Genomic DNA, 16,161 nt, shown 5'->3' with positions numbered 1-16,161 from the left:
AAAACTACTAGAAGAAAATCCAGGAGAAAACTCTCCTGGACATTGGTCTAGGCAAATAATTTGACTAAGACCTCAAAAGCACAGGCAACAAAAGCAAAAATAGACAAATGGGGCTATATTAAATAAAAAGCTTCTGAACAGCAAATGAAACAATCAACAGAGGGAATAAGCAACTTGTTGAATGGGAGAAAATTTTTGCAAAGTATTTATCTGACGGGGATTAATATTGAGAATATAAAAGGAACTCAACTCAACAGGAAAAAAACAAAACAAAACTCCAATTAATCCCATTTAAAATAGGCAAAGGACCTGAACAGACATTTCTCAAAATAAGACATACAAATGGTATATGTAAAATGCTCAACATTGCTAATCATCAGAGAAATGCAAATGAAAACCACAATGAGATATCATCTTATCCCATTCAAAATGGCTATTAATAAAAAGACAAAAACAACAGACGTTGGCAAGGATAAAAAGAAAAGGGAACTCTTATGTGCTGTTGTGAACATAATCTAGTATAGCCACCAGAAAACTGTATGGAGATTAAAAAAAAAAAAAAAGAGAAAGAGAAAGAAAGAAAAAAAAATACACTAAACATAGAATCACCATACAACCCAGCAATTCCACTACTGGGTATCTATCCAAAGGTAAAGAAATCAATATATCAAAGAGATACCTACACTTGCCTCTTTACTGCAGCAGTATTCATAATCACAAAAATATACAATTAACCTAAGTGTTTATCAACAGGTGAATGGATAAAGAAAATGTGGTACATATACAGAATGGAATACTACTTAGCCATAAAAACTAGTGAAATCATGTCATTTGCAGCAACATGGATGGAACTCAATGTCATTCTCTTAAGTGAAATAAGCCAGCCACAGATAGACAAATACTGCATGTTCTCACTTGTATGTGGGAACTAAAAAAGTTGACCACATGGAAGTAGAGAGTGGAAAGACAGAGAACAGAGACCGGGAAGGGTAAGTGGCAGGGATGGGGAGGATGAAGAGAACTGGGTTCTTAGCATATTAAATATGTCATTTTGTGGTGTTCTGGCTTTGATTATTGCTTCTGAGATCTAATCTGTAAATTAATTTTCACTCTCTTGAAGGCAGTCTATCTTGTCTTTTTTGATGCTTTTAAGGCCTTTCCTTTACTTTTATGTTATGCAGTTATGTTCTGCTGCACCTAGTTTCAGGTTTTATTTTTATGCCATTGGATTTGTTTGGTTTCTTGAATCACAAATATGTGTAGATTTTTCTTGAGGAATCTTAGCCATTGTCTCTTTAGTATTGTCTTTATTCCCTCTCTCATCTCTTCTAGAATCCCAGTTTCCTTTATGTTATCCTTTCTTGCTCTTTCTTCCATGTCTCTTAATGATTATTTCAGTTTCCATGTTTTATCTCTATGCCACATTATATATAATTTCTTTTTAGCTTTACTAAGTATTTTAACTTTATTCTGTCTTCAGCTCTATGTAGTCTGTTGTGAAGGCCATCCTTTGAGTTTTAAATTTCAATTACTATGGCTTTTACTTCTAGAATGTATATTTTATTTCAATTAAACGATGTCATTTTCATACAATTGCTGGCTCCCTTTATTATTTTTAAGTTAGAAAAATTCTTTTATAATTGTAAAGATAGTTATTATATATTTTTTATTTGATAATTCCAATATCTGAAATATTTAGTGAGTACTTTCTGTTGTCATATGTTTCTTTTGGTTTTTGCTTATGGTATTTTTTTTCTTATATGCTTAATGGTTTTTAATTAGGAAATCTCATCTTCCTTTAAAAAATGATGCATTTGAATTATTTGAAGTTTACTATGAAGGCATGTTTTTTCTACGTAGAATTTGTATGTATTTTTGCCCAGCCTCTAGAAGGTCAATGCAGTCAGAGTCCACTCAGGTAATGCTAATTTGGATTGCAAATCTGGCCAGTTTGTGGTGAGTTTTTTAAGGATTTTTTTTCCTGTACTTCTCTGCTAAGCACCAAGATATCTTTTCTTCCACCTCCCCGGGTGTGGGATTGTGAGGTACATTTATGCATGGTACACCCTTACACTAAAAGAAATTATAAAACAAAACCCGAAAATTATCCAAGTTTGGCAAATGTCCTCCGGGAAAAAGTAGTTTCATTGGTCAATTCATTTTTTGGTTTTCCCTAGATTTTGATTTGATAAATCCTATTGTGCTTCCCTTTGATGCTTTTAGGAAGAATTTTTTTACTTTTTTCCAAGCATTTTTTTAAAGTAAGCATTTCAGTCTGGATACCTAACTAGCCACGTTATTGGAATATTTCTTATTTCTCTCTGCCATTGTTTTGTCGTATGTGTCTCCTTGGAACACCTGAATCAAAATCACTTAGAGATGTTCATTAAAATTTCAGATTCTGCTATTCAACTTCAGGCTTACTGGAAGAATCTTTAGGATGGGTTGCTGGTATGTGAATTTTTGTGAGGTTCTTTAGGTGACCCTAATTCATACAGAATTTGTTTTTATTTGTACTTTTAAGTCTAACATCTGGTGTTTTAATTGTAGCAGCATGAGATCTAAATTTATTATTTTTTATATTTATTCTAGCACCATATGTTGAAAAATTCATTGTTTTCACATCTATTTGACATGTCGACTTTTATCATATAGTAGTTGTGTGCGTGTGTGTGCGCACGCATGCGTGTGCAGATCTGTTTCTGGCCTTCCTATTTTTGTTAACTGAATACCGTACTATTTTAATTATTGCAGTTTTCTGATGTGTTTTAGTGTGTGATAATATAAAACTTTCCTTACTCATTTATTACTTTCTCCCACAGTAAAAATTTAAAATATAATAGTTGCATCATTTTCTTGCTTCTTTCACCTTCAGTGATTTTGAAGAACTAGTTTTTTTTGTACGAACTTAGAAAGCCTTTTAGACAGAGGTACTTAATGTTCATTTTACCTCTTTGCCCCAGTCAATTTTATATTTTAATCATGCTTAGCATGGCAATTTTTCCTCTGGGTATCTTTCTGTCTATCCTTCCAAGTTGAAGTCCATGTATTCACTTTCTCCACAGAGCTTTTGTCAATACTTTCAGGCTCAAGGGAACTATTTTTCTTAACTTTGATAGCAATTATTGACTATAACACTCATTTTTACTTGGCGAATCCTACAGAATCACAGACAGTGAAATCTGGAAGCTACTTAAGGAGATCACACTGTCTATGTATACCATTTTACAAATGAGAAAACAGCCCAAGAGTTTGGAAATGATTTGTCCATGGTCAAATGATTCAACTGCTGAAGTAAACTTATGATATACTGCTGTATCATTATTCCATTGTATTTTGATATTCTTTTCATATGTCCTGAAAATACCTAGTTACTTAAAAAATAAAATACCTAGTTACTTAAAAAAAACAAAAAACAAAAAACCTAGATTGGAAGTTCCTTAAAGGCAGCACCTACATCTACTTTTGTACAACTCATAGAACTATTATTGTGTTTGTGTTTATTAGACACCTAATCAATATTAATAGATGTTGGTTAAAAAAAAAAAAACAAGTTGTTCCATTAACCAGATGTCAAACTGGGACTATCTCCTTGTGGGCGCCACTGTTATAACTGTATAGAAAGTGGCATCTAGTGGTTGGTGTGCGTATTACAATTGCCTGCTTTGTTTTAACCTGTGAGTACCAGAGTAATTCTCATAACTTAGGTGGAATAAATAGAATATAAATTAAAATTTTAAATTGCATTTAAACACATTTATCTATAATTCCCAACTGTTTAAATCTGTGTTCTTTCTAAAGTAAAGCTACACGTTGATTAATAAAAAAATTGCAAAAAATTACGTAAAATTACTTGTAAAATGACATGCAAGAGTATTTAAGGCTTTTCTTGTTTATAAATTGTATTAGGAGTTAGGGGCTATTGTTGGATATTCAGAAGTCAAAGTGCAATTATAAAGAAAGGCCACATAGAATCTTGTTCATATCAATGAAATTCTCTCAGACTGTTGTTTTGCATTATTTTTAGGAGCTTAATTTGTATTTAAACGAGGAAGATCTCTCAATAAAGGCTGAAGATGGAAAGCTACACTGCCTTCTACTCACAACGACAAAACCCATGCACATATATTTACATACAAAGTCCAGACATGCATTTCAATGTCAGATGTTAATTATTCTTACATTAACAGCCATTTGGGGTTACCACTACTCTTTACCTCTCCATTAATGCATGAGTGTTGACAACATGCGCAATCTAATTCAGGGAGTATGACCATTGACAGTTACTGTCTTGTGAACTTGTGAATCAGTATCTTCTTGTGAAACGATATCTTCTAAATTTTATAAAATCCGTAGTCTGGAACTTAAAATTTATGTTTGCACAAAAATATTATATATTTTTAATTAACCTCTGTTTCCTGCACATTGTAATATAACTCTTTGTAGATGGGGTCATCCTTCCCACTAGAGAGCAATGATGTACTTTGTACTTCTACCTGCACCTAACATAACATAGTGGCTGTCACATAACAGGTGATCAATAAATATTTCTCGAATTAGTTACATATATTGGAGGGAGCTGTGTGTTATTCATCTTAGAAGTCTAGTGCCTAAAAATTTTTCTGGCCTCTAGTAATATTCAGTTCATGTTTGATGAATAAGCCTGAATAATCCTATTTAATCTGTAGTGTAGTTAGCATAAAATACTAAAATCAGTATATAATCCCCAAACATCTATGAATAATAAATAATAGCTGCATAACAGACTTTCTGTTTGAAGTGTCAGGAGCACAACTTTCACTGGAGCAGCCTCTTGTAGTGTGAGTGAGACATCACTCCAACATCAAGCCATTGTAGTTTGCTCTTATAATCAGGAAAAGAGGTTTCCGCATGCAGGTGACTTCTAGTTGCAGCTGAGTTAGTTAGAAGTTCTGATCAGAAGGATAAGGTCAGTACTTTCAAAAGGGCTGAGGAGGGTGCTTCAGTAGTGACTAGAGTAAAGGAAATCATGAAATGTTGAGCAACAGGCTAAGGTATTTTATATCAAAGGCCCTCAAGGTTGATGGTCATTATTTGGTATTTATATCACATAAAGGTTTCAGTAACTCAGTCTGATATCTATCTGATGAAAAGAATGCCACCTCCTTGCAAATAAATACTAAACTATAAATGTATATTAAACTAACTTGTTTTTCCAAGCAGTTCATTTTCTAAGAGTAAAGGATATTTCTGAATGGCAGAAGTCACATACTGTATTCTTTTCCTCCATAAGTTTTCTATTTTAGAGGAGGATATTTTTCTGGCTTGAAGACCTCAATTCCTAATATGATTGAATGCCTATTTAGAACATCTAGACTGTGGGAGCAGCATTTATGGTAAAGCTGTTAGAGACTGAGCTATTATTAGTGATGAAGGAGTAGGAGCAAAGAAAAGAAAGGAAGGTGGTAAAAGATAGTGTTATATATTTTATGCTCCATGATTGCTCATGAATGGAGAGAAACAAGTGACTTGAAGTGGTAGGCATTGTTGTCTAGTTGCCAAGGTCACTGCTAATATAGAGTGAGAGGTAATTTCTTACAAGCAATGTTAGAAGAAAAAAAGGAGAGTTCCTGAGAGTTTGGACATGTGGCAAATCATATTACAGGGAAGTTGTATGAATTTCTTTTCCATTTTTAACATATTTTAGATTGTGCATACTGTCAACACTCATGCATTAATGAAGAGGTAAAGGGTAGTGATAACCCCAAATGGCTGTTAATGTAAGAATAATTAACTTTGAAATGTATGTCTGTGCTTTATATGTGAATATATGTGCATGGGTTTTTGTTGTTGTAAGTAGAAGATGGTGTCGCTTTCCATCTTTAGCCTTTATTGAGAGATCTCTCATTTTTAACATCTTGTAAAATGATATTTTTCACTTTAAAATTATAAAAATTATGTTTGCTCATTTTGAAAAGTTCAGACAGAAGTGTATATAATAAAAGGTGTAAGCTTCCTGAGAGGTAACTGTTATTTACAATTTGATATATATTTTCAGATATTTTTCTGGTATTTATCTTACAAGTTTGGATTGTTGATTTCAGTTGAGCTGTAAGTCAGAGTCTGATTTTTGGGTTCATATTTAATGATTTTTTCCCTCTTTTTCTTCCTTATAGGCTTGCTATGGGTGTTCTCCAGGATCAAAGTGTGACTGCAGTGGCATAAAAGGGGAAAAGGTGAGGTCTGAGATTGGCATTTGAAAATTTAGTAAAGCCAGTAAACTAATGTTTTTAATAAATATTTTTTAAAAAAACAGGACTTCTATCTCAGTACTTAAGTAAGTGAAATGAATCCTATTGTACTGCTTATTTTAGAAAGCTTATAAAGATTAGATTATATCTTAGGGTCAGCAAAGATTTTCTGTAAAATGCCATATAGCAAACATTTTAGGATTTATGGGACACATCAGTTTCTGTCATATATTCTTAACTCCTTTATATAAATAGACCTTTAAAAGTGACAAAAAACATTCTTAGCTCTTGGATCTTAGAACATGAGCCTCTTGGGGTCTGGATCAGGACCCGTTTCTGGTAACATATTTCTGGCAACCACAGAAGGGACAATAGTGCAGAAACCCTAGCCCAGTGGCTACCTTTGGGTAAGTGTTGGGGTCCTTTAGTATCTGCATTTGGCCTGAGAGCTATAATCTGCCAAACTCTGATTGGTCTTATTGAAAGCACTAACTTACTTAATAGGTAAAGACAGGGGAAAAACACTTAAGAAGGAAGCTAAACATTTATCAAGCTACTAATCTCTGCCAGATACCAGGCAATTTCATGTATTTTTATCTAGTCTATGCAGGTTAATAATAGATGAACGTCTATTTGTTTTTTTTTTTTGAGACGCGGTCTTGCTCTGTCACCCAGGCTGGAGTACAGTGTCACAATCAAGGCTCACTGCAACCTCCGCCCCCTGGGTTCAAGCAGTTCTCATGCCTCAGCCTCCCAAGTAGCTGGGATCACAGGCATGCAGCACCATGCCTAACTTATTTTTGTATTTTTGGTGGAGATGGGGTTTCGCCATGTTGGGTAGGCTGGTCTCGATCTCCTGGCCTCAAGGGATCTACCCGCCTTGGCAGGGGATTCCAGGTGTGAGCCACCGTGCCCAGCTGAGTGTTTATTTCTATCTTACCTTTTCCACATCAGCATCTCCTATTGTACAGATATTATGATTACCAAGTAAGTATTGATGAAGATTATATAGCATAAGCCTAACCACTGTAAGTCAGTGAATGACATTAATATTATAAAATAAAAAAGGCACAGTGAATTATAGTCTTATACTAGGAGATGGGGTCATACTCTAGTCTCCACTCTTTGAGGCTCAATATTTTTTAATGAATGAGTTAATGTTGCTAATTATATATGAAGCAGTTTAGGACAGTATCTCTAGGGCATAATCTACTTAGAGGTATAGAAGGTACGTTAGCATATTAGACATTCTTGTAAGTTCTGGAGCAAAGAAACCTATTTGTTTGTTTTGTAATGCTACATTTCCAAGCCCCATTTGACCATGTTATATAGACTTTTCCCCTAACAGAGCAGCTGTTAATATTAATTGGATAGTCTTCTGCAGAAGACTATTTGAGTAACATTAGTTTGATGGGAGTAGTTTTGCAGTAAGGGTGCTTTCTGTAGTGGTGAAAATACCAAGAGGGATTAACTTCATATAATAGTAGAGTGATGTTTATCAGATTAACTGTTCTTGAGATAAGAATGGAATACTCTGGACAAAATGTAATAGCTATGCGATAGTACAAGAAAATAACCAAAGGAAAAAGAGGAGAGGACTCTGCACTTGAAAGAAAGGAAATACACTGGGCATGTTTGCATTTATATGGCTTTTCCCCTGAGTATAGCCCTTAGTCTGCATGGCAAAGGATGGCTAAAACCCAGACAAAAACCCATGGTCTTACTGGCTTGAGTCAACAGACAGAGTTGAGGATGCCAGAATGGCTGGAAAGTGAAGGGGGATATACTGGAATGTAGGGAAACACATTAGAAAGAGCTCAAAAAATTGCTTATAGATTCCATCCAAATTCTTGCTTGAATCCTGAAGTTTATAGTTATAGAGGAAGGTTCATACAACCCAGCAAAAAGGAACAGCTGGAAGTCTGCAATAACTGAGCATAGATTTAACCATTGTCCGTTGAAAGGAGAATGGAGTTTTAAGTTCAAGTTCAGCTGAGTTAACTATGCTATTTCTTAAAATAGAAGTTTAATCAGTACTCTTCAGAGGAAGTTAAGAGAATCCAGAATCTCTCCATATTACCTACGATGTCCAGTATGCAATTAAAACTTACCAAGTAAAAGTGATCTACTTCAAGAAAAAGACCAATCAATGAAAACCAACCCTGAGCTAACACAGATGTTGGAATTTGTAGACTATGATTTAAAGCAGAAAATAGAAAAGGAAAATCTCCTCATAATGGGTGACCAAATAAGGAATCACAACAGAGTAATGGAAACTGTATTTTAAAAAGGAAAATTTATATTTTAAAAGCAGAATGTAAGAAAAAAACAATTCACCAGATGGGCTTAACAATAGAATGGAGATGGCAGAAGAAATAGTCAGTAATCTTAAAGATAAATCAGAAGAAACAACTCAATCTGAAGAGCACTGAAGAAAAAAATGAAAAAAAAAAAAAAAAACACAGAATAGGACCCCAGTGACCTCTGTGACAGTGTCAAATGGTCTAATACAAATATAAATGGAGTCCTCTAGGACAGGAGAGAAAGAACAGGAAAGCAAAAAGAAAAATAAATTATGGGACACTAAGAATGACAAGAATTCTCCACACTTGGTGAAAAATATAAATTTAAAGATATAAGAAGTCCAGCAAACCTCAAGCAAAATAAAAATGAAGAAAACTATACCTAGGCCCATCATAATGAAACTACTGAAAAAATAGAGATTGAAAGAAAATCTTGAAAGAAGCTAGAGAAAAATTTACACTGTGTATAGTGGAACAATTATATGAATGATGACAGACTTCTCATCAAAAAGATTGGATAACGTACAGCAATGTGAGAACATCGTTGGAGAGGTAAAAAATTTGCAAGCACAATTATTATATACAATGAAAATATACTTCAAAAATAAAGGCAAATTTAAGACATTTTCTCATAATAAAAATAGGGAATTATTCATGAAGAGGCTTGCATTAAAATAAATATAAAGAAATTTCTTCAGGCTAAGGGGAAATCTCACTAGATGGATTTGTGAATTTATAGGAGGGAATGGAAAGTAATAGAAATGGTGTAAATATGGGTAAATATAAGAAGATTGTATCTTTTTTCCTCTATTTATTTAACACAAAGCGCTGTTTCAAGTGTAATAACAGAGATTCAAAATACATGAAGCCAAAACTGACAGAATTAAAGGGAGAAATAGACAAATCCACAATCATGGTTGTGATTCTAACACTCCTATTTCAGTTGTTCCACTCTTAACAACTTAGGCTTTACTGACATATAAAGAGCCCTATATCAAACAACTACAGAATATAATTTTTTTCAAGAGCCATGGAATTTTCACCAGTGTAGACTATGAGATAGGTCACAAAATGAGACCCTCTAATTACCAAAAGATTAAAAATATCAGTATATTCTCTTATCACAATGGAATGAGTAAGAAATAAATAATAATAATATTTGTAGAAAATTCCTTCTATTTGGAATTTAGAAAGCACTGTTCTAAATAACTGCTGGACCAAGGAAGAAATCAAGGAAAATTAGAAAATGATTTTAGTTACATATTGTTGAAAACTGAAAATTTTGGAATGGGATTAAAGCAGGGCATACGTGGGAAATAGATTTAAATGTCTATGTTAGAAAAGAAGAAAGATTTAACATTGGTGACCTACGTTTCTCACTTAAGAAGCTAGAAAAGGACAAGCAAATTAAATTTAAGATAATGAAGGAAATAATAAAGACAAAAGTAGCAATATATTAACTAGAGAAAAATAGAAAACACAGTCAAAAGTTAGTAATTGATGGCACAAAAGATGATAAGAAAATAGAAAACACAGATTACCCATATCAGGAATGACCCTACAATCATTAAAAGATCAATAAGGGACTATCATAAATCACTTTATAACAATAAATTTGACAGCTTAGGGGAAATGGACAAATTCCTTAAGAAATATACATTACCGGCCGGGCGCGGTGGCTCAAGCCTGTAATCCCAGCACTTTGGGAGGCCGAGACGGGCGGATCACGAGGTCAGGAGATCGAGACCATCCTGGCTAACACGGTGAAACCCCGTATCTACTACAAAATACAAAAAAACTAGCTGGGCGAGGTGGCGGGTGGCGGGCGCCTGTAATCCCAGCTACTCGGGAGGCTGAGGCAGGAGAAGGGCGTGAACCCGTGAGGCGGAGCTTGCAGTGAGCTGAGATCTGGCCACTGCACTCCAGCCTGGGCGACAGAGCAAGACTCCGTCTCAAAAAAAAAAAAAAAAAAAAAAAGAAATATACATTACCAAAAACAAAAACAAATGTAATGTGTGATTGAGAATGCGTGTAGAATGAAGGAAGCAAAATATAAATAGCCCTATATATGCTAAGGAAGTTGAATTACAAACCTTCCAACTAAGAATTCCTGTTCCAGAAGAGTTTACTGATGAATTCTATGAAACATTTTTGCAAGTGACAGTGTCAGTCTTGCATAAACTTATTCAAAAAACAGAGGGATATTGAATGCCCTCCAGTTAATTTTGTGAAGCAAGCATGGCCCTGATACCAAAATGAAACGATGACAAAATTACAGAAACAGAAAACCACAGATCAGTATCCCTCATGAGCATAGATACAGAAATTCTTAAAGTTTTAGCAAATCAGATCCAACAACATATAAAGTGGATGACAGGTTGTGACCAAGTGGCATTTATGCCAGGAATCCATGTTTGGTTTAACATTTGAAAATCAAAAATTGTGATTCACTATATTAAGACCAAAACAAAATTTAGAGCGTAAATATATAAACCCCCATGTAATTATCTTAATAGATACAAAGAATGCATTTAACAAAATTCAACATCCATTTCTAATAAAAATTACTCTTAGTAAACTAGGAGTAGAAAAGATTTCCTCAACCGTAAAGGGCATATGCCAAATCCCTAAAGCTAAAATTATACTCAATGGAGAAAGACTGAGTTCCTTTCTCCTAACTTCAGGAACATCTGCTCTCACCATTTCTATTCAACACTGCCAGTACAGTAAGACAAGAAAAAGAAACGAAAAAGTATCCAGATTGAAAAGGAAGATATATATTTTTTGTTTTTTTGATGACGATATGATTTGTCAGTGGAGAAAATGTTATGACATATGCTAAAATACTCCTAAAACTTATAAGTGAGTTTAGAAAGATCACAGAATAAACAAAACCAACAAACTAAGATCAGTAAAGAAAAATCAGTTTTATGAGCAATGAGGAAATAATTCCCTATTCAATAAATGGTGCTGTGATAACTGACTAGCCATATGTAGAAGAATGAAATCAGACCCCTCCCTTTCACCATATACAAAAATTAACTCAAGATGAATTAAAGACTGACGTGTAAGACCTCAAACTATAAAAATCCTAGAAGAAAACGTAGGAAATACCATTCTAGACATTGTCCTTGGGAAATGATTTATGACGAAGTTCCCTAAAGCAAGTTCAACAAAACAAAAATTGACAAGTGTGACCTTATTAAACTAAAGAGCAAAATAACAAAATAAACAAAAGAGTATAGTGAAAGAAACTATCAACAGAGTAAACCGACAGCCTACAGAATGTGCAAAAATATTTACAAACTATGCATCCAAAAAAGGTCTAATGTCCAGAATCTATAAGGAACTTAAACAATTCAACAAGCAAAAAAAAAAATTTCTAAAATGGGCAAAGGACATGAACATATACTTCTCAAAAGAAGACATACATATGGGCAACAAATATGTGAAAAAATTCTCAATATCACTAATCATCAGAGAAATGCAAATTAAAGTCATAATGAGATACCATTATCTCAGTTAAAATGGCTATTATTTAAAAATTAAAAAAATAACAGATGTTGGTGAGGTTGCAGAGAAAAGAGAATTCTTGTACATTGTTGGTGTAAATTTGAATTAGTTCAGCCACTGTAGAAATCAGTTTGGAGATTCTTTAATCAGTTCAGCCACTGTAGAAAGCAGTTTGGAGATTTTTTAAAGAACTTAAAACAGAATTTCCATTCAACCCAGCAATCTCAGTACTAGGTGTATACCCAAAGGAAAAGCAACTGTTCTACTGAAGAGACACATACACTCATATGCTCATCACAGCACTATTCACAATAGCAAAGATGGAATCAACCTAGATGCCCATCATTAGTGGACTAAAGAAAATGTGCTACATATACACAATGAAACAGTATGCAGCCATAAAGAAGAATGAAGTCATGTCCTTTGCAGCAGCATGGATGCAACTGGAAGCCATTATTCTTAGCTAATTAAGGCAGGAACAGAAAACCAAATACCACATGTTCTCACTCAGTATAAATACTGAGTACACATGGAAATAAAGATGGTAGCAATAGACACTGGAGACTACTAGTGGGGGAAGATAAGGGGGAGACTGTTGAAAAACTGCCTATCAGGTATGACACTCACTACCTGGGTGATGGGATCATTTGTATTCCAAAACTCAGTGACATGCAATTTACCCATGTAATAAACCTGCACCTGTATCCCCTGAACCTAAAAGCAGGTAAAAAAGAACTGTTATACAAGTGGAATCATAAAGTACGTGCCTTTGTAAGACTGGCTTTTGTCACTCTGCATAATTCCTTTGAGAAGCATCCAAGTTACTGCATGTATCAATAGTTACTTCCTTTTTATTGCTTAGTATTCCATGGTATGGATCTGCCAAAGTTTGTTTAACCATTCATCCATTAAAAGACATCTGTTTTTGTTTTTCTTTTCCAATTTGAGAATAGATGTGACATCAAAAACAGGATCCACCAAAGAAAATACTGTTAAGTTGTATTTCCTCAAAAGTAATAACTTGTTCTCCTCTAAAAGTATTGTTAAAAGAATAAAAAGATAATTCACAGTCCAGGAAAAATAATATTTGCAAATTACATATCTGATAAAATACTTGTATCCAGAATATATAAAGAACTCTAAAAATTTAATAATAAAACAAACAGCTCCAAATAAAATTTAATTATAAACAAATTGGAAGAATATTTTGACACTTAATAAAAGCAGATATATAGATGGCAAATAGATACATGAAAAGATGCTTAACATTGTTAATTAGGGAAATGCAAGAGAAAACCACAATGAGATACCACCATAAACCTATTAGAATATCTAATAATAACTTTTAGCCAAAGCAAGTATAGATGAGAATGTGGAAGCAACTGGAACAATTATAGATTATTGGTATAAGTGGAAAATGGTCTACAAAGTTTGGCAATTTCATAAAATGTTAAACACCTATTATATGACCCTGTTGATTCCTAAACATTTACCCATGAGACATCAAAGCATATGCCTATATAAATCTTGTACATGGATATTCATAGTAGCTTTATTTGTAATAGCCAGAAACGGGAAACAACTCAACTTCCCATCAACAGGTAAATGAATCAACACATTGCAGTATATCTCTACAATGGAATACTACTCAATAATAAACAGTAATGAATTACTGATATTCACCACAGCAAGTTTGAATCTCCAAGTAATTATGCTGAGTGAAAAGTTAGACAAAAAGAGTACATTCTTTATAATTCTATTTATATAAAATTCTAGAAAATGCAAATTAATCTACAGTGACAGACAGCAGATCTCTCATGGCCTGGGGTGGGTAGGAGTAGGGAGATGGGTATAGGAATAAGGAAGATATGGGCACAAAGAAGCTTCTGTAATGGATTGACTATGCTCATTATTTTGATTGTGGTAATGGTTTCTGTATTAGTCCATCTTTGCGCTGCTATAAAGAAATACTCAAGACTGGGTAATTTATAAACAAAGGAAGTTTAATTGACTCACAGTTCCGCATGGCTGGGCGACCTCAGGAAACTTACAGTCATGGCAGAAGGCTTAGGGGAAGTGGGCACCTTCTTCACAAGGCAGCAGGAGAGAGAAGAGTGAGGAGCAGAGAGGGAAGAGCCCATTACAAAACCATCAGATCTTGTGAGAACCCACTCACTATCAGGAGAACAGTGTCGGTCGGGGAAACTGGCTCCATGATCCAGTCATCTCCCACCAGGTTCCTCCTTCAACACTTGGGGATTATGTGGTATACAACTCGAGATGAGATTTGGGTGAGAATCCAGAGCCAAATCAGTTTCACTGGTGTATATATGTGTCAAAACTTTTGGCCAGGCATGGTGGCTGACACCTGTAATCCCAGCACTTTGAGAGGCTGAGGCAGGTGGATCACTTGAGCCCAGGAGTTTGATACCAACCTGGGTAACATGGTGAAACCCTGTCTCTACAAAAGATATAAAAATTGGCTGGGCATAGTGGCACACACTTGTAGTTCCAGCTACTCAGGGAGGCTGAGCTGGGAGGATCACCTGAGCCCAGGAGGTCTAGGCTGCAGTGAGCTGTGTTTGTGCCACAGCACTCCAGCCTGTGCAACAAGGTGAGATCCTGTCTCAAATAACCACCCCCCAAAACAAACAAAAAACCCCCAAACTTTTTAGTGTACTCTACATATGTATGATTTATTGTATGTTAATTATACTTCAGGAAAACTGCTTTTAAAATGTTTTTAACATAGAAATAAAACATCTAGATTTCCCTGAAAGGAATGTCTCCAAGTGCACATTGCTAAACAAAGAAAACTTGCTAGACCCCTGATGAGATCAAGTTAACCAGTTGAAAATATAAAATCTGTGTCACAATCAAACATTAACTAAACCAAGTGTGCCTCTGTCAGTGGCATCAGCATTTACTGGAAGCTGGTAAGGAATGCAAAATCTCAAGCTCTGCAGCTGACCTACTCAATCTAACTCTGGTGTCGGGGCCAGGTAATGTGTGTTTTAATAAGTTCTCCAAGTGGTTCTAATGCAACTTAAAGTTTTATAGCTGACTTAGAGTATCTCAATTTTGGCAGTTGCCAAAGGTCTATTTTCTTGTTCTACCAATTGTAATACATCAGATATTTCTAGTGCTACATAACTACAAAAACAAACTAGACATTATGCAAAAAAGAGAACCAAATTGCCTATAATTGCATTACTTTATTAAATTATCATCTCATTTGTTCATTAAAGGTCTTGCCTTGTCCATATGTTCATATAAATATGTTCATATAATTTCTGCATTTTTACATTATAATCTGAAATAATTTTAATCTCAATTATTATTATAGCAGTTTGTCCTATTTTGTATTTTTCCTATCCTCAGAATTCTAATATCTTCCTGGTTAATTTTTTCTTCCTTGAGAAACTATTCTTAAAATACTTTTTTATTTTAAAGTTGCATGATTATACAACTTCTTATTGTCATTATAAAGTGCGCTTCCTGAAAATGGTAACACTTTTATGGAAGCCTTTAACTCACAAACTAGTCTACTTCTCAGTACATCAGATTTTTATCCTTCTTAATACTAGCTTATGATATATAAACCAGCCAAAGGATCACTAAAAGTTGTCCTTTGTATAATTTCCCCTAGCCCTAAATCTTGTATGTTTTTAATTTTTGACAAAAGCATATGCCATATATTTTATTTAATCCATTAAGGAAGTTTATTTATTGAATGAGAATTTACTGAGTATTTGTTCTGTTGGGCACTTAGAATACAAAGTTGAAGAAGACATAATTCATTAGATGAAGTAGTAATGTGAGGGGAGTCAAAGTTATTACAAATTTCTGGCTGAGGTAGTTGGGTTGTGCTATTTCCTGGAATGGAGAAGACAGTAGAACATGAATTCAATGTTGTTTATATCAAGTTTGTTCTTAGGAAAATTACAAAATTTTTCGTTGTCCTGATTCTTAATATATAAAATGGAAATATAGTGTCTACCTCATATTAACATTGAGAGTATTAAATAAGATAAAACATGGAAAGAGTTTAGAGTAATTATTTGGCATATAGAAAACACTAAATACATGTTAGCTATTATTATTGTCATTGAGTT

At 34.2% G+C, this 16,161-nt stretch overlaps 1 protein-coding gene across 4 annotated transcripts in view; it reads left to right on the top strand.

The window, feature by feature from the left end:
• The window catches only part of COL4A5 (collagen type IV alpha 5 chain), a 270,185-nt gene that overhangs the window by 97,451 nt on the left and 156,573 nt on the right, over window positions 1-16,161 (top strand). For all 4 annotated transcript variants that reach the window (XM_031660975.1, XM_031660978.1, XM_031660977.1 and 1 more), the window contains exon 3: window positions 6,156-6,215. In XM_031660975.1, coding sequence (XP_031516835.1) covers window positions 6,156-6,215 — 60 coding nt within the window. The remainder of the gene's footprint in view (window positions 1-6,155; window positions 6,216-16,161) is intronic.

Source organism: Papio anubis, chromosome X (assembly GCF_008728515.1).
Source record: "Papio anubis isolate 15944 chromosome X, Panubis1.0, whole genome shotgun sequence".
Taxonomy (NCBI): Eukaryota; Metazoa; Chordata; class Mammalia; order Primates; family Cercopithecidae; genus Papio; species Papio anubis.
Note: the sequence above shows the minus strand (reverse complement) of the source record. Positions and strands in the feature narration are given on the sequence as shown.